Source organism: Pantherophis guttatus, chromosome 10, assembly GCF_059756535.1.
Source record: "Pantherophis guttatus breed Tessera chromosome 10, ASM5975653v1, whole genome shotgun sequence".
In the NCBI taxonomy this organism is placed as follows: domain Eukaryota; kingdom Metazoa; phylum Chordata; class Lepidosauria; order Squamata; family Colubridae; genus Pantherophis; species Pantherophis guttatus.
In genome coordinates, this window is record NC_142072.1 from 7,560,504 (window position 1) to 7,580,172 (window position 19,669).

A 19,669-nucleotide genomic window follows, 5' to 3' on the forward strand; every position below is an offset into this window, starting at 1 on the left:
AGAGATGATAGATAGATAGATAGGATAGATAGATAGATAGGTATAGATAATTAGATATAGACAGACAGATAGATAATAGATAATGATAGATTGACAGATAGATGATAGATCGATAGCTTGATAAATAAATAGATAGAGATAGATAGTTAGATATAGACAGACAGACAGATAATAGAATGATAGATTGACAGGTAGATGATAGATAGATGATAGATAGATAGATGGATGGATAGATAGATAGATAGATAGATAGATAGATAGATAAACACAGATGATGATAGATGATAGATAGATAGATAGATAGATAGATAGATAGATAGATAGATAGATAGATAGAATAGGACCGAAACATTTGGCAAGAAATATTCTATATTTGGAAAACAGAATACTGACTACAAACAATTCAAAATAGGTTTGATATCATTAATAAACAGGAAAATTAAGGTGTTTTTTTTGTTGTTGTTTCAGAGTTTTGGCAATCCTTAAGAGAGACAGAGACACACATTTCAGGCAGGCCATTTTGTGATTTCAGAATCCCGTGGGATTTCTTCGAAGCAATCCACCTCACACCCTTGGGAACTGTGTTTTGCTGTCCTTCTCTCCCTCCTCCCAAAAGAGAGAAGAGGAGCTGGAGGAGCTCCAGATGGAGGAGGTTTCGGACTCTCTGCTTTCCCTATCGGACAAAACAGCTCCGTGCATCAACATATGCTGGTGGGCCACAAGCCCTAGAAAACCTGCGGGCAGATAGAGAGGGGAGAGCAGAAGGCCATGAGAAAATACACTAAACAATTTGAACACCGAGTGTTGTGCTCCGCCAGCAGCCTGAGGAGCTGGCAGAAGAGTTGGACAGTGAGGAGGCTGGGGAGGAACATGGGCCAGTCCTGGAGTCTGGGGAAGACTCAGATGAGGGCTCTGCGTCGGAGGCAGAGATGGGGCCAGGGCCATCTGGGAGTTATGTGCGGACTCCAGAGGGGCAGAGGGACAGGGGAAGCCTGTTCCTAGTGCGCGCATGCTTAGAGCTGCCAGAAGGCAAGAACAGTTAAAACAAAAGGGACCCTCCCATAAGACATAAAGGAAGAGCAAAGGCACGTGGGCCTTTGCAGGAAGCAATGTTGTGGATGGTGTCAGTTTGTACTTTGAAGCTCCGTTTTTGACTCTGTGTTTCCGTGTGGCCTTGCCAAGATAGTTGCCAATTAGGTCTTTGGCAGTGTCAAAGAAGATAAAGGTGGGTGTTTACCAGCCTTATCCGAAGGACTGTGGCAGACTTCTGTTGGACTATTTATAAACTCTTGGTGATTTAGCACGTGCTGTGAATGAAAGGAATTCACAGCCGTTAAAATAAAAAATGGGTTTTTAGGACTAATTGTGTACTTTTTACTATATCAGGAAGCCTAGGTCAGAACACTGGGTCATTTTCTGTACCTTCCCAATGGGTTATGTTTACAGGTGGTCCTTGACTTAAAACAGCTCATTTAGTGACCGTTCAAAGTTACAACAGCACTGAAAAAAAGTGACTTAGGATCGTTTTTCACACCTAGGACCGTTTTCCTTAGTTCCTTAGAGTTTTCTTTAATTGGGGGTGTTACTTGGAACCCTGACAACTGTTTTCTGGAGATGTTCTGGGGTGGGGTTGTGTCTATGGAAATACAGCTGCCATGGGAGGTGTAATGATATGTGGGAATGACCTTGGGAGACAGGAGTCGTGCAGCCTCGACAAAGTGTCTATGGAGATTCTCAGTCCTCCAGGTCATGGTTGCCCCAAAGGTGCTTTTTCAAGAGACAACTGGACTTTCCGGTTTTTCTTAGAAGACATTTCACTTCTCATCCAAGAAGCTTCTCCAGAAAAGTCCAGTTGTCTCTTGAAAAAGCACCTTTGGGACCTAGACAAAGGTTTGGTAAAGGAAATTTAAGTCCAAAAGAAGAGTGGGGTGAAGAAAACGTCTCAGAAGAGATCCTCCCTGGTTGTGGGAAGACTAAAACTAAGGAAGGAAAGGGGTACTTTCAGATTTCTGGGTTTGGATGGATTTTACCAGTGGTGGCTTGCTATCAGTTCACCCCAGGTCGGGCAAACGAGTTTCTGTCCACCTGCCCGGACATCTCTGCATATGCGCAGAAACAGGCCACGCGTGTGTGAGCGCATACATGCCCACGAGCAAACCAGTAGCGATGGGATTTGAAACCCACTACTAGATGTTATGGTTGGCTTTTTTTTTATCATCATCATCATCATCATCATCATCATCTCTAGTAATTGTTCTAACTTTTTGTAGTTTGGAATTATTTGACACTCAGGGTCCCTACGGATTAGGCTGATCTACAAGAACAGTCAATAGTCTAAATAAAAAGTGCCGACTAATTTAGGGTTTATGCACATTTCTTGATCTAATTATCTCAGTAGCATCCCCCTTCTGCTTCTCTCATCTGAGGATACTGATGGACCAGTGCCATTGCTAGCAACCATCCACCCTCCCCAAAATAAGACAATATATATAAGCAATCTTTATATTTGGTTGTAGACTCCCAATGTCAGGATGAGGTTTGTAAGCTCCCCAATCCGCCTTTGGCTCATTGCAAAACATAACTTGATATAGAGCCGTGATGGCGAACCTATGGCACGCGTGCCATAGGTGGCACGTGGAGCCATATCTGTGGGCACGCGAGGGTTGCCCTAGCTCAGCTCCAGCGCACATGCACATGCAGGCCAGCTGATTTTGGGGCCTTCTGGGCCCACCGGAAATCGGGAAATGGGCCATTTCCGGCCTCCAGAGGGCTTCTGGGGTGGGATGGGGGAAGGCTGTTTTTGCCCTCCCCAGGCTCCTAGAAAGGCTCTGGAGCTTGGGGAGGGCGAAAAATGGGCCTTCCGGTCCCACTGTGCCATCATGTGCCAATAGTAGGGAGATTGCTGGGGGGGGGTTCACACACACAAGCACACACAATTATAGATGTGGGCACATGCACACGCAGCACCCCTGCGCTCCTCCTGCTTTTGGCATGCAATGGCAAAAAGGTTAGCCATCACTGATATAGAGCATCTCAAAAGATGGCTGCCTGCCTTCTGCTGAGGGAACCCTTTATTCCCCAGTTAGGAAACCGACCCTACCACCTCACTAAAAACCCACCCTCTGGAAACATACAAACATGCAAATGATATTCTTCCATCTCACCACTTAAAATAAAGAAGGGACAAGTGGTCCAGGCCAGGTAGAAGGGCCACTGATAGGAGGCGGCAGATGTTCTGCTGATGCCGTGCGTGGAGATCCGGATGGTGTAAATGCTTAGGCCGAGGAACACCAAGGCAGCTGCGGAAGCATAGGAAGATGATGAACTAGATTCCTTTGAGATTCTTTTTAAAACTTTTTTAGATTCTTTTTTTAAAAATATATTTTAAAACAAGGTTATCTGAGAAACCTTCTGACCTCGATGGGATTGACCCACCACTCACACAGGCAGAAGGGAGACACTGTGGACGTTGGTCCAGGAATTCCAGCTGGGGGGTGGGGAATCAAGGAGAAGAGCATTTCTGTCATGATTCCTGCCCTCTGGAACATTGTCATCCTGAGGTGAGATCTGCCCCAACCTTCTCAGTCTTCTGAAGGACCCTGAAGACTTCACTCTGCCAGCTGGCCCGGAGTTCTGATGGAGGTTTTCATACTGGAGGTAGTTAACAAATTGAGATAAGATCCACCTTCCCCTGTGTGCCTTTTGCTCCCTTCCTTGTCATCTTTTTTTTTTTTTTTTAAATTTGATTTATATGCCGCCCTTCTCCGGAGACTCAGGGCGGCTTACAATGTGTTAAGCAATAGCCTTCATACTTTTGTATATTTATACAAAGTCATCTTATTGCCCCCATAATCTGGGTCCTCATTTTACCTACCTTAGAAAGGATGGAAGGCTGAGTCAGCCTTGAGCCTGGTGAGATTTGAACTTGCAGTAATTGCAGATGTAAGTGGATGTTAATAACAGTGCTTTAGTCTGCTGAGCCATCAGAGCAAAACGATCTTTGTTAATTGTTAAGGCAATTTTAGTGTTAATGTTCATTGTCTTAATGTTTTATCTTGTTTTTATTGGTTGTAAGACTCCCAGAGTTGCCTCTATGTGAAATGAGTAGCGTATATGTTTAAGTCAGTCAGTCAGTCAGTCAGTCAGTCAGTAGTCAACTCTGAAGTGAACCTGGCTGGGGCCATTTTGGAGGCTTCAGGGTTGCCATAGTGTGAAGAAGGGATGGGGGGGGAGAAACACAGTTAGATGGGGGCTTGTAGCCAGAACAAAATTGTTTCCTGTGGGAACCAAGGTCATTCCAACAGGTGGAATGGAGGAAGAGCACCGTATCCAGGCAACCAGCCAGCACTTTGATTGGACAATGTGACTGTTTGGGGAAAGAGGAAACTTTCACTCTTAATCAGGTGAAAACCACGGGAACTTTCAGAGTCGGTTTTCACTGGCTTGTGCCAGTATGGTATCTCCAATAAAACTGTTCTTTGAGGAACTTGTATGCTTCGGGAGTTATTTTTTCTATGGAGTTATTACTTGGAACCCTGGTGTAAGTAAGTAAGTAAGTAAGCAAGCAATGCAAGCAAGTAAGTATATTTTTAGTAATTGAATGCCCACCAATATCATAAATTTTTACCTGCGATGAAAGATCCCACGGCAGGCACCAGATACCGATATGTTGCAGAAGTGGCAGAATAGTGATAAGTGATACTCATAAATGATGCCCCAACAAATCCACAGAAAAGAGCCATTACTAGGAGGGTCTTGGCACCATTGACATTGGCTGTGGAGTAATGACAGTAAAATAGAAGATTGCTTGTTAGAAGCTTTGAGAGCAGGGCTATTCTCCATGTGTGCACACATGTTTATACACATCTTTCAAAATCTGAATTATGCATCAATCAAAAATGGCTGGACGGTAACAGATCATTTTATAAATCCATACCAGAAACCCTCTCTAGCCTTCCAAGATCCCGTATCTCAGGTATCAGAAGCGGTTATTGACATAGATCAGGCTCTTTCAAATTAATCACCCTTTTACACATTCACCAAGGAATGTGTGCAGATGTGCACTTGGGGTACCCAAACTGTAACTGCTAGAATGCTCTGGAAAACCTTTGTTCATTTATTTATTCAATTCCTGTAGCTGCTCTCAAATCAAGTGACTCTGAGCGGCGAACAATCATAAAACAATACCACAGAATTAAATACTGTATATAAGGCAGCTGAGGAAAAAAGTGTCATCATGAATAAATACAGCCAGGAAACAGAGCCTTTTTTATGCTCAGAGTCCCAGGCCTAGACACAGAGTCAGGACTTCAAGGCCTTGTGAAAGGCCAACAGGATTGGGGTCATCCTCAATTCTGAAGGGAGAATGTTCCAGAAGGCAGGGGCTACAGTAGAGAAGGCACCTCTCTTAGTCTCCACCAGCTGACATTCTTTGGTTGGGGGGGGGATCCATAGCATGCCCAACCAGGATGGACCAAATTGGGTGGGTAGAAACCACTGGGAGAATATGGTCCCTGAGGTAACTTGGATCCAAGGGCTTTAAAGGTGACAAACTAACACCTTGAATTACACCCAGAAAAACACAGGCAATCAATGCAGTTCAGGCAGAGGTAGCGTTACGTGTGTCAAATATCCAACACCATCTTCTATCCTTGCACCCATATTTTGTACCACTTGAAGCAAGGTGATTTAGAGGTGCTCTGTGCAGAGACATAGAAGAGTTTTAGAAGGTACGGTGGAAGAACCCAACAAGCTTAAATAGCCACTTTGGGATGACTCTTGACCCAAACTTGAAGAAGGAGTTCTGGAAAAAGGGACCCCACAATTCTGGGAAGCAAAAGTTGTGCATTCTCTTACGTGCAGAAGCAACAAGATTAGGGCACACCAGCTTGAGACAGACTTTCCAAAGGCCACTGTAGTAAATGTGCATCTCAGTCTCAACTTTGATCCATTGATGGTTCATGATAACAAAAACAAGACTGAAGAGAGTGCTGAGGGTGAACACTGTAGCCATTCTTTCACTCCACGACATGGTTGAATTGAGGAAAGTTGAGGCCTTTCTTCAATGCAGATGTCTTCCTCTTAAGGCAAGCTCTTCACACCCAACCCACGTATATGGAGAAATGATGAGTTTCCAGACGGACATTGGAGACCTTACTGGAATCAGAATCTGCCCTTTATTCCTTGGAATGATGAGGAAATCACCATTCTGCACCATTAAACCTCAGAGCCTTCACACACACACACCATTCCAGGTTCCATCACTAGCTTCTTGGTTACCATGGCTGCCACTGGACATTCCATCAAATGATGGAATGTCAGCCAGCAGACATGGTAAAGCTGAGACTGAATTTGTTCTTTGGTTTCCTGAATTCTTCTTCATAAGAGAGGTCTTGTTTTCCTATCACTTTTTCAAATTCGAGCTGCATTTGAATTTATTTTATTGAAGCTGGGTGGCTCAAGGCATTGTGGTTTATAAGCTCTGGACCTTCCGCTGATTGTATTCTGGGGAGCTCGGCAGAACAACTTTATATCAACCATTGCAATCCTTTGCATTCTTATGTGGTACTGCAAATCTTTTTTTTTAAGTTTTTATTTTTTTATTTTTTAACAAACATACCAATGCGTGAACAGTGTGGCACTTGGTGTCATACATTCTAATACAAACAAAACTAGTAGAATCGAACAGCCAAGAAGCAGATGTAGACAGAGATAAAAATCCAAGAGAAGAATATGGGAGGCAAGCCAAAAAAAGGCTTAGCAATTAAAGTATTGAAGTGGACAAGAGACGATGGATAGATGATTTCTCTTTGTTGTTGTTGTTGTTCTGATTTGCTTTTCCTTTTGTCTCTCTTTCTTTCCTTTTTTAAAGGTAGGTGACATGACTAGAAGTTAGGTAGGATAGAAAGAAAACCTCTTTTAATAAAGGGTGACATGATTAAAAGTTAGAATAAGAGATAGAAATAAGAGAAGGGCAATAATAAGAGAAAGCATGAAATAATTGAATAATGACAGATTGCAATTTAATATAAATGTGTATCATTATGAGAAATATATGTTGATTGAATGTAATAACTATGATTAATTCTACTAGTTTTATTTGTGGTACTGCAATTCTTAAAGGTCTTGTGTTATCAATTTCCCAGGGTTTGATCCTCAAAAGAAGATAATTTCAGAGAAGCCACGTTACTCAAGACATCCAGAAACCTACCACTTCTCCAGGATCTTTGATGTTAATGAATCCACCCTCCACTTTTTCTTCCCCATAAAGTACATGTTCCGTATGAGTGGCGCAGTGGCCTAGAGGTGAAGATGCTCGCTTCCCACTCAGAAGGTTGAGAGTTCAATCCTAGGCAGCTGCAGATATTTCTCTGTCAGGGTGCAAAAGAGAAAATATCTGCTGCAAACTCCACATAGGCATCAGGAAAGGCATCCAGCCAGTAACCGTTCTGCTCCATTCAGTTGCCATGATCCCACCCCAAATAAATGGATTAAAGGGTTGTAAAAAAGAAAAAAAATACATGTCCTGTACATCTGTAGATTGTATTTCCTTTGCATTATCCTTCTTATCTATATCTCCCCTTCTTTGTGCTGATTCCTCAGCTTCCATTTTAAGATTGCAAATAAGAAAGCTATAACTTGGGGACTTAAGGCTTAATATCTAAAGGAGTTTGGGATCTTCAGCTTCAAATATTTAAAACAAAGTCATCAACAGATGATGGAGCAAATATTATTTTCCACTTGTTCCAGTAGGTAGGGACCAAACTAAGGAGTATATATCTATATCTATATCATCTATATCATCTATACCATCTATACCATCTATACCATCTATATCTATATCTATATATCTATATCTATATCTATATCTATATCTATATCTATATCTATATCTATATCTATATCTATATCTATATCTATATCTATATCTATATGTCTGTCTGTCTGTCTGTCTGTCTGTCTGTCTATCTATATCTATCTATATCTATATCTATATCTATATCTATATCTATCTATCTATCTATCTATCTATCTATCTATCTATGATAGATATCAAATTTATATATATTTAAATTTATATATATATATATATGATTCTGTGTGTGTGTGTGTGTGTGTGTGTGTGTGTGTGTGTGTGTGTGTGTATGTTCCAGCATAACTCTGGAACGCCTCGAGCAATTTCAACCAAACTTGATGACTTACTCTCTGGAAAAAAATACTGTGGGGGTAAGACACTCCTAATACCCCTCGGGGTGTGTGTTCTGTTAAGATACAGCCTGTTGTATCTTAAAATGGCTTCTACTGTACTCCCTTAAAATTGCTTCTACTGTACAGCACAGTGGAGTTGCCATGGTAATGGCTTCACAGTAGTCCACAAGGGGGCTCCCTCTGGTAAGGGGGAAAATCCAACATTAGAAATTATGTTTGGTCCGGACATTTTCAACAAGGCTTTGATTATTCTTGAGGACAAATATATGTCCATGATCACCACTACAAGACCGACATGACGTACTTCACGCAGATTGTATATGAGAAAAGAACTACAACATTGAACAGCTTAGTGCATATATCGTGGACAAGAAGCCACTTCTAAATCAATATCAGAAAAAAGCATACAAAATAATCATGGATCAGCTAGCAAAACAACAAGGTGGTATCATTTTACTTGGCACTTCTGGAGGCACAGGGAAAACATTTTTAACTAATTTAATTCTCACCGAAATCAGGGCTCAGGGTTATGCTGCTCTTCCTGTTTAATACAGGATTGGGATAAATAAATACCCGGGAAATGCCGGGTTATCAGCTAGTTTTAAATAAACAGGAACGATGCACTGATAGCTTGAGTTATTCAGGTGATTTGCTGCTTCTGGTTTGAAGGAGGAGCCTTCCTTCCTTCCTTCCTTCCTTCCTCCCTCCCTCCCTCCCTCCCTCCCTCCTTCGAAAGCAATACATAGAAAATAGCACTAGCAAAGGAACGCCAAAAAGTGAAGATATTAAAATTGCGTTATGTCTGAATCAGTTAAATAATCAAAAATATCAGTGCTACATGTGTGTCTGTGGGTGTGGGTGTGTATGTGAAGGGAGTTTTTATTTCAGAAGGAAAGTACAAGAGCTTAGGATTCTTCAATATGATCTTACTGCAGTCAAAAAAAAAAATGGAAATGACTGCATTTTGTTATTTTTTAATCCTCACTTTATCTCCTCTATTCCCTTTCCTTTCCCCTTTCCTCCATTGTCTTTATTTCTATTTTATATTACTTCAGTGTACATTGGTGCCAGTGCACTCTCAGTCCCGTGTGTCCACATTCTTGAATCTTATGTTGTCTCATCCAAATTCTTCCTCTCCCGGATGTAAAAATGGGTGGTAGAGTCTTCCTCAATTGCTATCAGTATGAAAAGGAGTCCTGGGAGGAAATTGAGAAAACTCAAGCTGTTGGTATAAGTGGAGTACAATCATTCTGCAGCAATGTTGTGTTTCAATACATACACCGTGGCCCCTAGAACTATTCTCCTCTAACCAGGTGCCAGAGCACTTGAGAACGTACGTCCTTGGTGAGCTTCATGTTGATGAGGAACATTGTTGTTTCATTTCCTCATACCTCTCCCCCACTCCCCACCACTACCACCACTCACTCACCTGTGTTGTGTGGGGGTGTGATTTGCATACCTTTGGCTTAATGTAATGTTTCTGAACCTCAGTAACTTTAATAGGAACTTCAACTCCCAGAGGTCCCTAGATAGCATTTCACTGGCTTAGTGTGATACAGTAACTCATTGTTGTGATTTACAAATACGGCTCGTCTTTTGACTTAACGACCAGAATCGAGGCCAAAGTTTCTGTTGCTAAATAAGACATTTGTTCTTGAGTTTTGCCTCCTTTTATGACAATTGTTAAGTGAATCACTGCAGTTGTTGCGAATGCCATCACTCTCCTAAACAAATAATTCCCTCAACACTTGATTGATTTACTAAGTCTGCACTACTATTAATCTTCTCATCGTTGCCACCACCCATCTCCTTCCACTTATGACTGTATGACTGTAATTTTGTTACTTGTATCCTTACAATTTATATTGATATTGTTTCCCGATTGCTTATTTGTATCTTATGACTATCATTAAGTGTTGTTCCTTATGATTCCTGATGAACGTACACTGAGAGCCTATGCACCAAGACAAATTCCTTGTGTGTCCAATCACACTTGGCCAATAAAAAATTATATTCTATACCATATATTCTATGGTTAAGTAAATCTGGTTTCCCCACTGACTTCGCTCGTCAAAAGGCTGCAAAATATGATCACATAGCAATAGCACTTCGACTTATATACCGCTTCATAGTGTTTTACAGCCCCCTCTAAGCGGTTTACAGAGTCAGCCTCTTGCCCCTGACAATCTGGGTCCTCATTTTACCCACCTCGGAAGGTTGGAAGGCTGAATCAACCTTGCATGACCCTGGGACATTGCAATTGTCCTAAAATACGAATCAGTTGCCAAGCAATTTTGATTACACAATCATGGGGATGCTGCAACAGTCATAGTGTGAAAAACAGTAATATGTCACTTTTTTCAACACCATTGTAACTTTGAACAGTCACTAAGTGAACTGTTGTAAACCAAGAACTACCTGTAATAATTTATGGTTTAATCTTATAGGTAAACGTACCATACCGGCTGGGGAATTCTGGAAGTTGAAGTTCACACATCTTAAAATTGCTGTGGTGAAGACCCGGTGTTATGATGCACACCCATCAGTGGTGGGTTGCTCCTGGTTCAGCCCGGTTCGGCCGAGCCGGTAGTGGTGACAATGTGACATCACCGAACCAGTTCTCTTTGACTGGGAGCTGGGCCCTCCTGCCTGCCCCTGCTTTATTCCTACCTTTATTCCTTGTTTTTTAGCCCAGCTGATAGGCGCGGCAGAGTGGATTGCCGCACCTCAGCTATATAGAAACCTAAAGCGCTTGCGTGGAGCGCAAGTTTGGCACTCGTGCGAGCGAAGCGCGTGCACAAAGAGAACCGGTGGTAACACCGGTTGGAACCCACCACTGACACCCATGTATGATTTACTCAGTTCACCCATCCTGCCTACAAGTGCTTTTCTCTACAATTGTCTTTTTTCCCCAAGAAAATATCCATTTATTGGTTCAAATGAACAAATGCAACCAGCCTTCCTTTCACTTACAAGAATGCCACTGCCCCAATTAAATTGCTAAAGACTGGAGCTGCCATCTTTGTCCTAGCATTTTGCCCCTGCAGCAATAGTCCATTCTAAGTATCAGTTCTTAACTGATACTTAACTGATACACACACACACACACACACACACACACACACACACACACACACAAATACACTTGTGGCTGTTGCCAAACTACTGCATTACACATGCTCACTCATTAGCTTACACCAGCGGTGAAATCCATTTACCTTCGCTACCAGTTCGGGAATGGCAGCACGCGTGCCTCTTCTGTGCATGCATAATGACGTCCTGGCAGGCAGGCAGAGCCTCCCGCCGCCAGCGCTACCAGTTTGTGCGAGCCGGATAGTTCAGGTTGGATTTCACTGCTGGTTTACAGCCATCTCTATCCATATGTCTCAATCCTTCCTTAACATTCTTTGCAGCTTTCAGCTATTAGATAGTTGGGTGTGTGAACTCACCATTCAGTAGGAAAAGGAAGCTAGCAAAACAACCCATGACAAAGCACCAGGAGATGTAAATTGGTTCAGTAGTATCCGGAACAGGATGACCGAAAAGTGTTTTGAATTTAAGGGACAGGCCGTACAACACCATCGTGATTAGTGCTAAGATTCCTGGAGAAGGAGAGAGGGAAAAGAACTTACGAGCACAATCTGAGAACTTCGAAGAGGTTTGAAAGCAGCTCCTTCCTTGCCTGACTTGCTGCCCGGGAGGCAGGAATGTCTACCCTCAGCTTCCTCAGAGCTGAAGAAGCTTCTTGGATGAGAAGCAAAACGTCTTCAAAGAAAAAAACCAGAAAGTCTTGGAAAAGCACCTTTGGGATTGAGGGTGTTCTACTTTTCTCCATCTTTCTTAGTAACCCCAGCTTGAGGGTATGATACTTCTGCTGTGTTTTGGGGACAGAAGACCCATCTATATTTGCCTTATATGTCTCACCAAAGCCAGTGGTTACAGAACCAATGAAGCCAGTTATTCCAGCCGCGAGGAAATGGCATCCGAAAGCCTTAATAAGGTTTTGTAACCGTATAACAGAGTTGGAAGGGACCTTGGAGGTCTTCTAGTCCAACTCCCTGCTTAAGCGGGAAAGCCTACACCATTTCAGACAAATGCTTGTCCAGCTTCTTCTTTGAAACCATTCAGTGATAGACCACCCATAACTTCCAAAAGAATGTTTGACTGATTCATTGTTCCCACCGTCAGGGCATCTCTCCTTACTTCTAAATTGGATCTCTCCTTGATTAGTTTGCTTCCATTGCTTCTTGTTCTGTCTTGGACAATAGGTTTTGATACCATTGCAGAGACAGCATATCTACTCAGCGTAGGAAGAGGGCCATGTATTTTTCAACATCACATGTCAAAGTTGCCACGGTTTGGAAACACTGGTCTGTGATCATTTCAGGCAAATTCAAAAGATCCCAACAATCAGAATGGGCTTTTAACCCATTGCAATTGTTAATCCGTAAGGCACCGGGAATCTGTTTCATCTGCATCTGCATCTACATCCTCCCCTCTTCCAACCCATCACCCTCAATTTAAATCCTACATCAGTTGACCTATTTGATCATAGTGTAAGTTGTAGCTCATGGATATTTCTGCTTTTCAAAACATCTCTTAGGTGGAAAGGTGCCACCAGATTACAAGAACCTTATTTATTTATTAGATGTTTTATCCTGCCTTTATTACGTTAAGTAACTCAAGCGGCAAAGACATATAATACTCCTTCCCCCTACTATTTTTCCCACAACAACAACCCTATGAGGTAGGTTGGGCTGAGAGAGAGAGAGAGGACCCAAAATAATCCAGATGGCCTTCATGCCCAAGACAGGACTAGAACTCACCGTCTCCTGGTTTCTAGGCAGCAACCTTAACCACCACATCAAACTGGTTGTAACAGTTATAAAGTGCTAAAAATCTATTCGGTCTGAGACCTTCTCAGGCATGCTGGCTGGGGAAATTCTGGGAGTTGAAGGTCACCCAACTTAAAAGTTGCCAACGGTGAGAATCACTGCTCTAGTGTAAAAACCCAAAGAAGGAAGGTGGACACCACTCCTAGATTGTTCGTAGGATGGACAGAAGTCATCATAAATGGCATGGAGCCATCTCTACCTGTAAAAAGGTTGGTGAAGAGAGGCCAATTGGAGTTCTTTAAGCTGGGCTTGGTAATGAGCACGCAAGCAACTGCTATTAATCCAGAGATTGTGCTGAGTGACATTAAACTTCTGATCAAATGAAGGCTTTCTGGGGATAAAAAGAGGGCAAATGTTGAAAACGTCAAATACCATTTCTCCGAAAATAAGACCCAACTGGAAAATAAGTCCTAGCATGATATTTCAGGATGCTCATAATATAAGCCCTACCCCCAAAATAAGCCCCAGTTAAGATTGTCAGCCAGATGGTGCATTTAGTACCATATTTTCCCCAAAATAAGACTTAACCAGAAAATAAGCCCTAATGCGACTTTTGGAGCAAAAATTAATATAAGACCAGGTCTTATTTTCGGGAAAACACGATAGTAGGAATATCATGTCTTAGTATGGTTTAGTAGACTGAGGGATGCTGTGGTTTAAATCCATCTGAATACATAGTAGACAAAACTAATCCCAAAGAACTATAAGTTTGACTCCCACACCACTATATTCTCCATCTGTCTTTGAACAATGAAATCCCTTTGTTCTCTATTATTTCAATCTCTCCATCTTTCCAGAAAAGGTTAATTGGGGGAAAAAAAGTTTTCCCTTTCGATTATCTTATTTATTCATTCACATACAAAGAATTCAAGCATGCAGCTCAATAAACGCAGAGGCAGAAATATTGTTCCCAGCCACGCTTTGATAGTTCCAAACTATAGAGAGAATACTTTCTTTCCTAAATACAATGCTTAAAAACTCCTCCCCCTCTTTTAAAAACATGTCCATTTGCCCCTCACAAATTGTAGCTGAGTATCATGCAGCTGAAAAGATATCAGAACATAGTAATTTTACTGTTAGATTTTTGGTTCACAAAGTGATATGTCGTCGTCTAATTTTGTGCTGCAATTTGTATTTTCTCTGCTCAGATGTTTTCCTATTCTGCGTAAATACCATGTTTCCCTGAAACTAAGACCTCTCCGGATAATAAGCCCAATCGGGCTTTTCAGTGCATGCATTAAAATACACCCCCCCCAATAACCCCCCACCCACTACTTACACGCATGCGCAGCTGGTCCCGCCATTTCCTCTGGTTGCTTGCAATGCAAACAACAGAGTTGAGGAGGCAAGGCTGGGGGGAGGGGAAAGGGGGGGAACATGCCCTCCCCTCCTTGTTGTTTGTGGCAGCTGAGAACTAGTAAAAATTCTGACTGGCCCCGCCCCCATCTATTCTCTGCCTCCCAAGTCCCAGCTGATCAGGAGGGAATGGGGATTTTGCAGTGACCTTCCCCTGGATTGGGGAGGGAATGGAGATTTTACAGTATCTTTTTTTTTTTTTTAATTTGATTTATATGCCGCCCTTCTCCGGAGACTCAGGGCGGCTTACAGTGCGTTAAGCAATAGCCTTCATACTTTTGTATATTTATACAAAGTCAGCTTATTGCCCCCACAAACTGGGTCCTCATTTAACCTACCTTAGAAAGGATGGAAGGCTGAGTCAACCTTGAGCCTTGGAGAGATTCGAACCAGCAGTAAATTGCAGGCAGCTGTGTTAATAACAGGGTGCTTTAAACCACTGTAGTACCAAGGCTCTTGGTACTGAATCTTTCCCCTGCCCCGCCCACCAAGCCATGCCATGCCATGCCCACAGAACCGGTAGTAAAAATTTTTGAATCCCACCACTGATTGTAATCCATGTTTCCACTCCCTCCCATCAATCTCTAAACTGAACTTCCTACGGAGAAGACAAAGAGAAGGAATATGGGAATAATCCTTACTTGTTTTCGCAACAAGTTTCTGGCAGGTGTGGTCCTTGCAAATGTTCCAGAGACCCACATTGATGGGAGTTTTAGACTGGATGACTGTAAGCCAGAATGGAGAGAATAACGTGGTGAACAAAAGAAACAAGCCCACACAGGAAAAGATCCTGGTGAAAAACTGATACCGGAACAATAAGCTTGAGACTTCGTTGTGCAGGGCACCTTTGGGGAAACAAAAGGGGTGGGGAGGAAACACTTATTTATTTCATCATGACATTTGTATCCCTCCTTTAGGAGTGGTGCAGTGGCCTAGAGGTGGAGCTCTCGTCTCACAATCTGGTGGCTGTGAGTTCTATCCTAGGTAGAGGCAGATATTTCTCTCTCTGGGCACAATGAGAATATATCTGCTGAACAAATCTCTGCATTGGTGTCAGGAAGGATATCCGGCCAGTAAACACTCTACTAGCTCCATTCAGTTGCCCAGACTCCACTCTGCAAGGGATTATGGGGTCATTAAATGATGATGATGATGATTTGTATCCCTCCTTTTTTTTTCTTTGAGTTGGCTCACATCTATAAGAACATCCAAAAGTTGACCTGTACCTAGAACAAACCAACAATGTTCTTTTCTTCTTTACCCCACATTTCCACCAAATTGCTCCACTTTCTTAACATCAGGATTGGCCTGTCTGAGTAGCAACAGGCAAAATTGTAAAAGATTCCCTTGATGTCCTTCTAGTCCCAAGAATGGAGGATGAGATTGGAACCCTGATGGCATCTCAAAATTCTCTACCAACATTATGGGAGAGGTGGAATCTCCATGTTTTTCCAGGGGAAGGACAGATTTCTCTCCTCTTGGGAGCATAGGAAGCCAGTGAGATGGCACAAAACCAGAGGGAGGCATGCTTTATGAAGGATAAGCATTCACCCTCAACTTGGAGACACCTTGTAACTCAATGTGGGCAAAAAAACCCATATCCCACCAGTGAAAACAAGGTCTATGACAATTTCCCACAGCCAACTCGCCACATCCAACTCACCATTGGACAAACTCAGTGCAGGCCAAGAGTTCCACTAATATCAAAGAAATAGTGGAATAGAATCATAAAAGAAAAGATACAAAAAGGAGGGACAGAATGAAATGTGAATGGCAAAAACGAAAATAATTTTTAATTTATTTTAAATCATTAAATAGAATTGTTAAATTGTCCCCTAGCAAGTTGTCCCAACGGCGAGTTGTCTCATTCCAGTGAAAAACATCCCTACCTTTCTCCCCTTTGAAAGAAATTTTGAAATGTATGCTTCTATGGCCGCCCTTCTAGCAGTGGTGGGATTCAAATAATTTAACAACCAGTTCGCCCAGGGTCAGGTTGGCTGTTGTGGGAGGCGTGGCCCATCCCCGTCCTCTAGCTCCACCACATGTGTGGGATGAGCCTCCCAGGATGGCCAACCTCAACCTGGGTGAACCGGTTGTTAAATTACCCTCCCCCCCCCCCGCTATCAAAGTGGATCCTGGGCGTTGCACTGCTGTCAGGGTTCTGACAGATGCCCTAATTAAATCATGAGTCTTGAGCCAAGCTTCAAAAGAAATCCAGTTATTTATTAGGAGCTTCATGTCGGCACGTTCCCAAGTTAAGCCAACTCTGACCCTATGTAATTTATGCTCCAATTATGACCCTGTTTCCTCCCTCCTCCCAGGGTGTGTCATCAATCACATTCGCCAACAGAGCAATTTCATGGATTGTAGAGGTCACGCCCTTTCGACTACTGTAGGTATCCCTGGAATACAGCCTTGAGGGAGATAAGTGTGGAATATGCATCTGTTTTTGGCTGCTCTGCAGTTTTGCCAGTTTCCCATTCCCCCCTCCTTCCCCCCCCATCCTATGGCAACTTGAGAGCAGGCCAGGGATGCTTTGCGAGTTGACAGCTGCAATGGAGAAACGGGCAATGGAGTGGCTGGCATGAGGGAAGGAGGAAGAGCAGGGAGAAGAAAAAGGGAAAGCAGCCTTCTCCTTCCTTCGTGCCGGGTGCTCCGTTCCCCCTTCTCCATTGCAGCACAGTGCTCAGGATCCACTTTGATAGTGGGGGGATGGGTAATTTATTTATTATTTATTTATTAATTCAACTTATATACTACCCTTCTCCCCAGGGGGATTCAGGGGACTCAATTTAACAACCAGTTTGCCTGAACTGGTGCAAACTGGCTGAATCCCACCACTGCCTTCTAAGCAATGAAACCCTGGGCAGTAAATGGAACAAAACCCTCATCAAACTATCCCCTCACTTAATAAACCAACCTCCCCCCCTTAACTGAGACCCCCATAAAAATCTCCTATTTTAAAATCAAATTTTCATTGTTTCTATGTCACTGTTGGATGTCATCCTAAGCCTTCAAGAACCCCATGGAACCTAAGACGAAGAGGTATATCTCTAGCTTGGAGTCAGTTGAGGTCCTTTGTCTATTTTGCTTTGGACCAAATTGAGTAAAAGTTTTTCTTTAAAAAACTTCATCACTTACCACGTTCTTGGATATGCATCCTTGGCTGCTGGGAAACAAAAACCTTGGTTAGAAGACAGAGCTGGAGAATGTATTGCTAGATTTCAATTGCAATCTGTTTTAAAAATAACATCCCTTAATATCTTCAAATGTTTTAAATCATGTAAGAAATCAGAATGAGAATAATAACAGTCTTTGCACTGATTATTAGAATCAATTAGATACAGAGGTGGGCAACTATGGCCCTTTTATGACGTGTGGATTTCAATTCCCAGAATTCCTGAGCTAACTGTCAGCGTTTCAACGCTGGCATAGAGAGCAGAGGAGAGCGAGAGATAAACTCTGAAACTTTTGCCTGCCAGATCCCTTTGAAGTAGGGTTGTCGTGGAAATGAGGGGAGGGGGCACATTCCTGGGAGATGACGAGAAAAGGAGTCTGAAGAATGACTTGGAAGATAGCCAATGAGAAGCAGAGATTTGGGGATCGGAAAGGGAGGGATTGGGGGGCAAAAGGTCAGTCTTGTCCGCGCGGAGTCATGATCCGGTGGCTGTGCTCAATTAAAGAAAGATTTCCTTAAAGATTGGCAGTTTGGAAATTCATTTAATTTTGAGATAGCATCGCAGTCTGACACTAACATGTCTGGCTCAGGAATTCTGGGAGTTGAAGTCCACAAGTCATAAAAGGGCCATAGTTGCCCACCCCTGAATTAGAAGCAAGGATTATTGAATTTTTATTTGTTTGTTTTTTTTAAAAAGCCAGTTTAGTCCAGCGATTCAGGCACCAGGCTAAACACTGGGAGACTGTGAGTTGTAGTCCTGCCTTAGCCAAGAAAGCCAACTGGGTGATCTTGGGCCAGTCACTCTCTCTCTCAGCCCAACCCACCTGGCAAGGTTTTGTTGTGGGGTAAATAGGAGACGGCAAATGCGTTGGATATGTTTGCTGCTTCAAGTTATTTGTAAAAACAATGAAGGCAGGATACAAATGCATAAAGTGAATCATTAAAATAAAATAAAAAGCATCCGGAAATTAGTACACTAAATCATAATCCATTCTAAAAATGAAGGTCTTCAGCAATGCATGAAAAAAAAAGAAAATTAGGGGAAAAGTTAAGCCTCCCTTGAAAGAACAAAGTACAGAAACCGCCCAGAGTAATAAAGTTAATTATGGAGATAAGCATATCAGCAAACCATTCCACATTTAGATGCCACCTTAGTCTACGTCAGAATCAAATTAATTATGTACTAATACCATTGTTAAGACGGTAGCAGAATCACAAATATAGTTCTGCTTAGAGAAGGATAAGAAGTACACCTTTCTTCCGTACTACATGGTTCTTTCCTAAAAAGAAAAAGAAAATGAACAAAAATGGTGTTATTGATGGAGAACTTTTATGGATCTATGGTGGAGATCTTTTATGGAGAGGTCTTGGCAGCAGGGGTGAAATCCAGCAAGTTCTGATGGGTTCTGGAGAACCGGTAGCAGAAAGTTTGAGCAGTTCGGAGAACCGGTAGCGGAAATTTTGAGCAGTTTGGAGAACCAGCAAATACCACCTCTGGCTGGTCCCAAAGTGGGGTGGGAATGGAGATTTTGCAATGGGGATTTTGCAGTATCCTTCCCCTAGAGTGGGGTGGGAATAGAGATTTTGCAGTATCCTTTCCCTGACATGCCCACCAAGTCACGCCCACAGAACCGGTAGTAAAAAAAAATTGGATTTCACCACTGCATGGCGGTCCATCTGTAGAGAACAGAACCAAAAAGATTCAGAGAGAGAGAGAGAGAGAGAGAGAGAGAGAGAGAGAGAGAGAGAGAGAGAGAGAGAGAGAGAGAGATACCTCTGGGCATCAGCTTTTTGGGTAGGAAACCCTGAGAAAAACACAGGTTAAGATTGACCATCAAAAAGATATATTCCAAAAAGCAGAAGGACTTGGGTTGGCAAAGGAGGTGGCCCTGGGTCCCTCCATCCTTGGTCTTTGTTCCTGCAGGAAAGAAGATTCTCTGACAGTTGGAGGCTGTGACTCTGTGGAGCCATGGAACAATTGTGATGTTTTGATTCAGACTGTGACATGAAAGTAAGCCAGCCAATAGATATG

At 42.6% G+C, this 19,669-nt stretch overlaps 2 protein-coding genes across 5 annotated transcripts; both read right to left on the reverse strand.

Moving 5' to 3' along the window:
* Positions 1-353: 353 nt before the first annotated feature.
* LOC117669274 (uncharacterized) lies at positions 354-6,146 on the reverse strand. The gene is made up of 4 exons (XM_034423580.3): positions 5,857-6,146; positions 4,628-4,774; positions 3,165-3,299; positions 354-734 (listed from the first exon to the last, which is right to left on the reverse strand). Exons 1-4 carry the CDS (start codon positions 6,029-6,031, stop codon positions 565-567), a joined length of 627 nt encoding a protein of 208 aa, XP_034279471.2. The 5' UTR covers positions 6,032-6,146; the 3' UTR covers positions 354-564.
* Positions 6,147-9,166: 3,020 nt separating this feature from the next.
* On the reverse strand, positions 9,167-19,578 carry LOC117669273 (uncharacterized). 4 transcript variants are annotated; one of them, XM_034423579.3, is made up of 7 exons: positions 19,412-19,578; positions 18,828-18,917; positions 17,601-17,625; positions 15,101-15,184; positions 13,303-13,434; positions 11,658-11,810; positions 9,167-9,404 (listed from the first exon to the last, which is right to left on the reverse strand). In XM_034423579.3, the coding sequence occupies exons 2-7, from the start codon at positions 18,828-18,830 to the stop codon at positions 9,316-9,318; spliced, it is 486 nt and encodes a 161-aa protein (XP_034279470.1). In that variant the 5' UTR covers positions 18,831-18,917; positions 19,412-19,578; the 3' UTR covers positions 9,167-9,315. The 4 variants fall into 4 exon arrangements, with proteins under 4 accessions (XP_034279470.1, XP_034279468.1, XP_034279469.1 ...); XM_034423577.3 differs by having other exon boundaries at positions 15,101-15,304; XM_034423578.3 differs by having other exon boundaries at positions 17,601-17,628.
* Between the last annotated feature and the right edge of the window lie 91 nt (positions 19,579-19,669).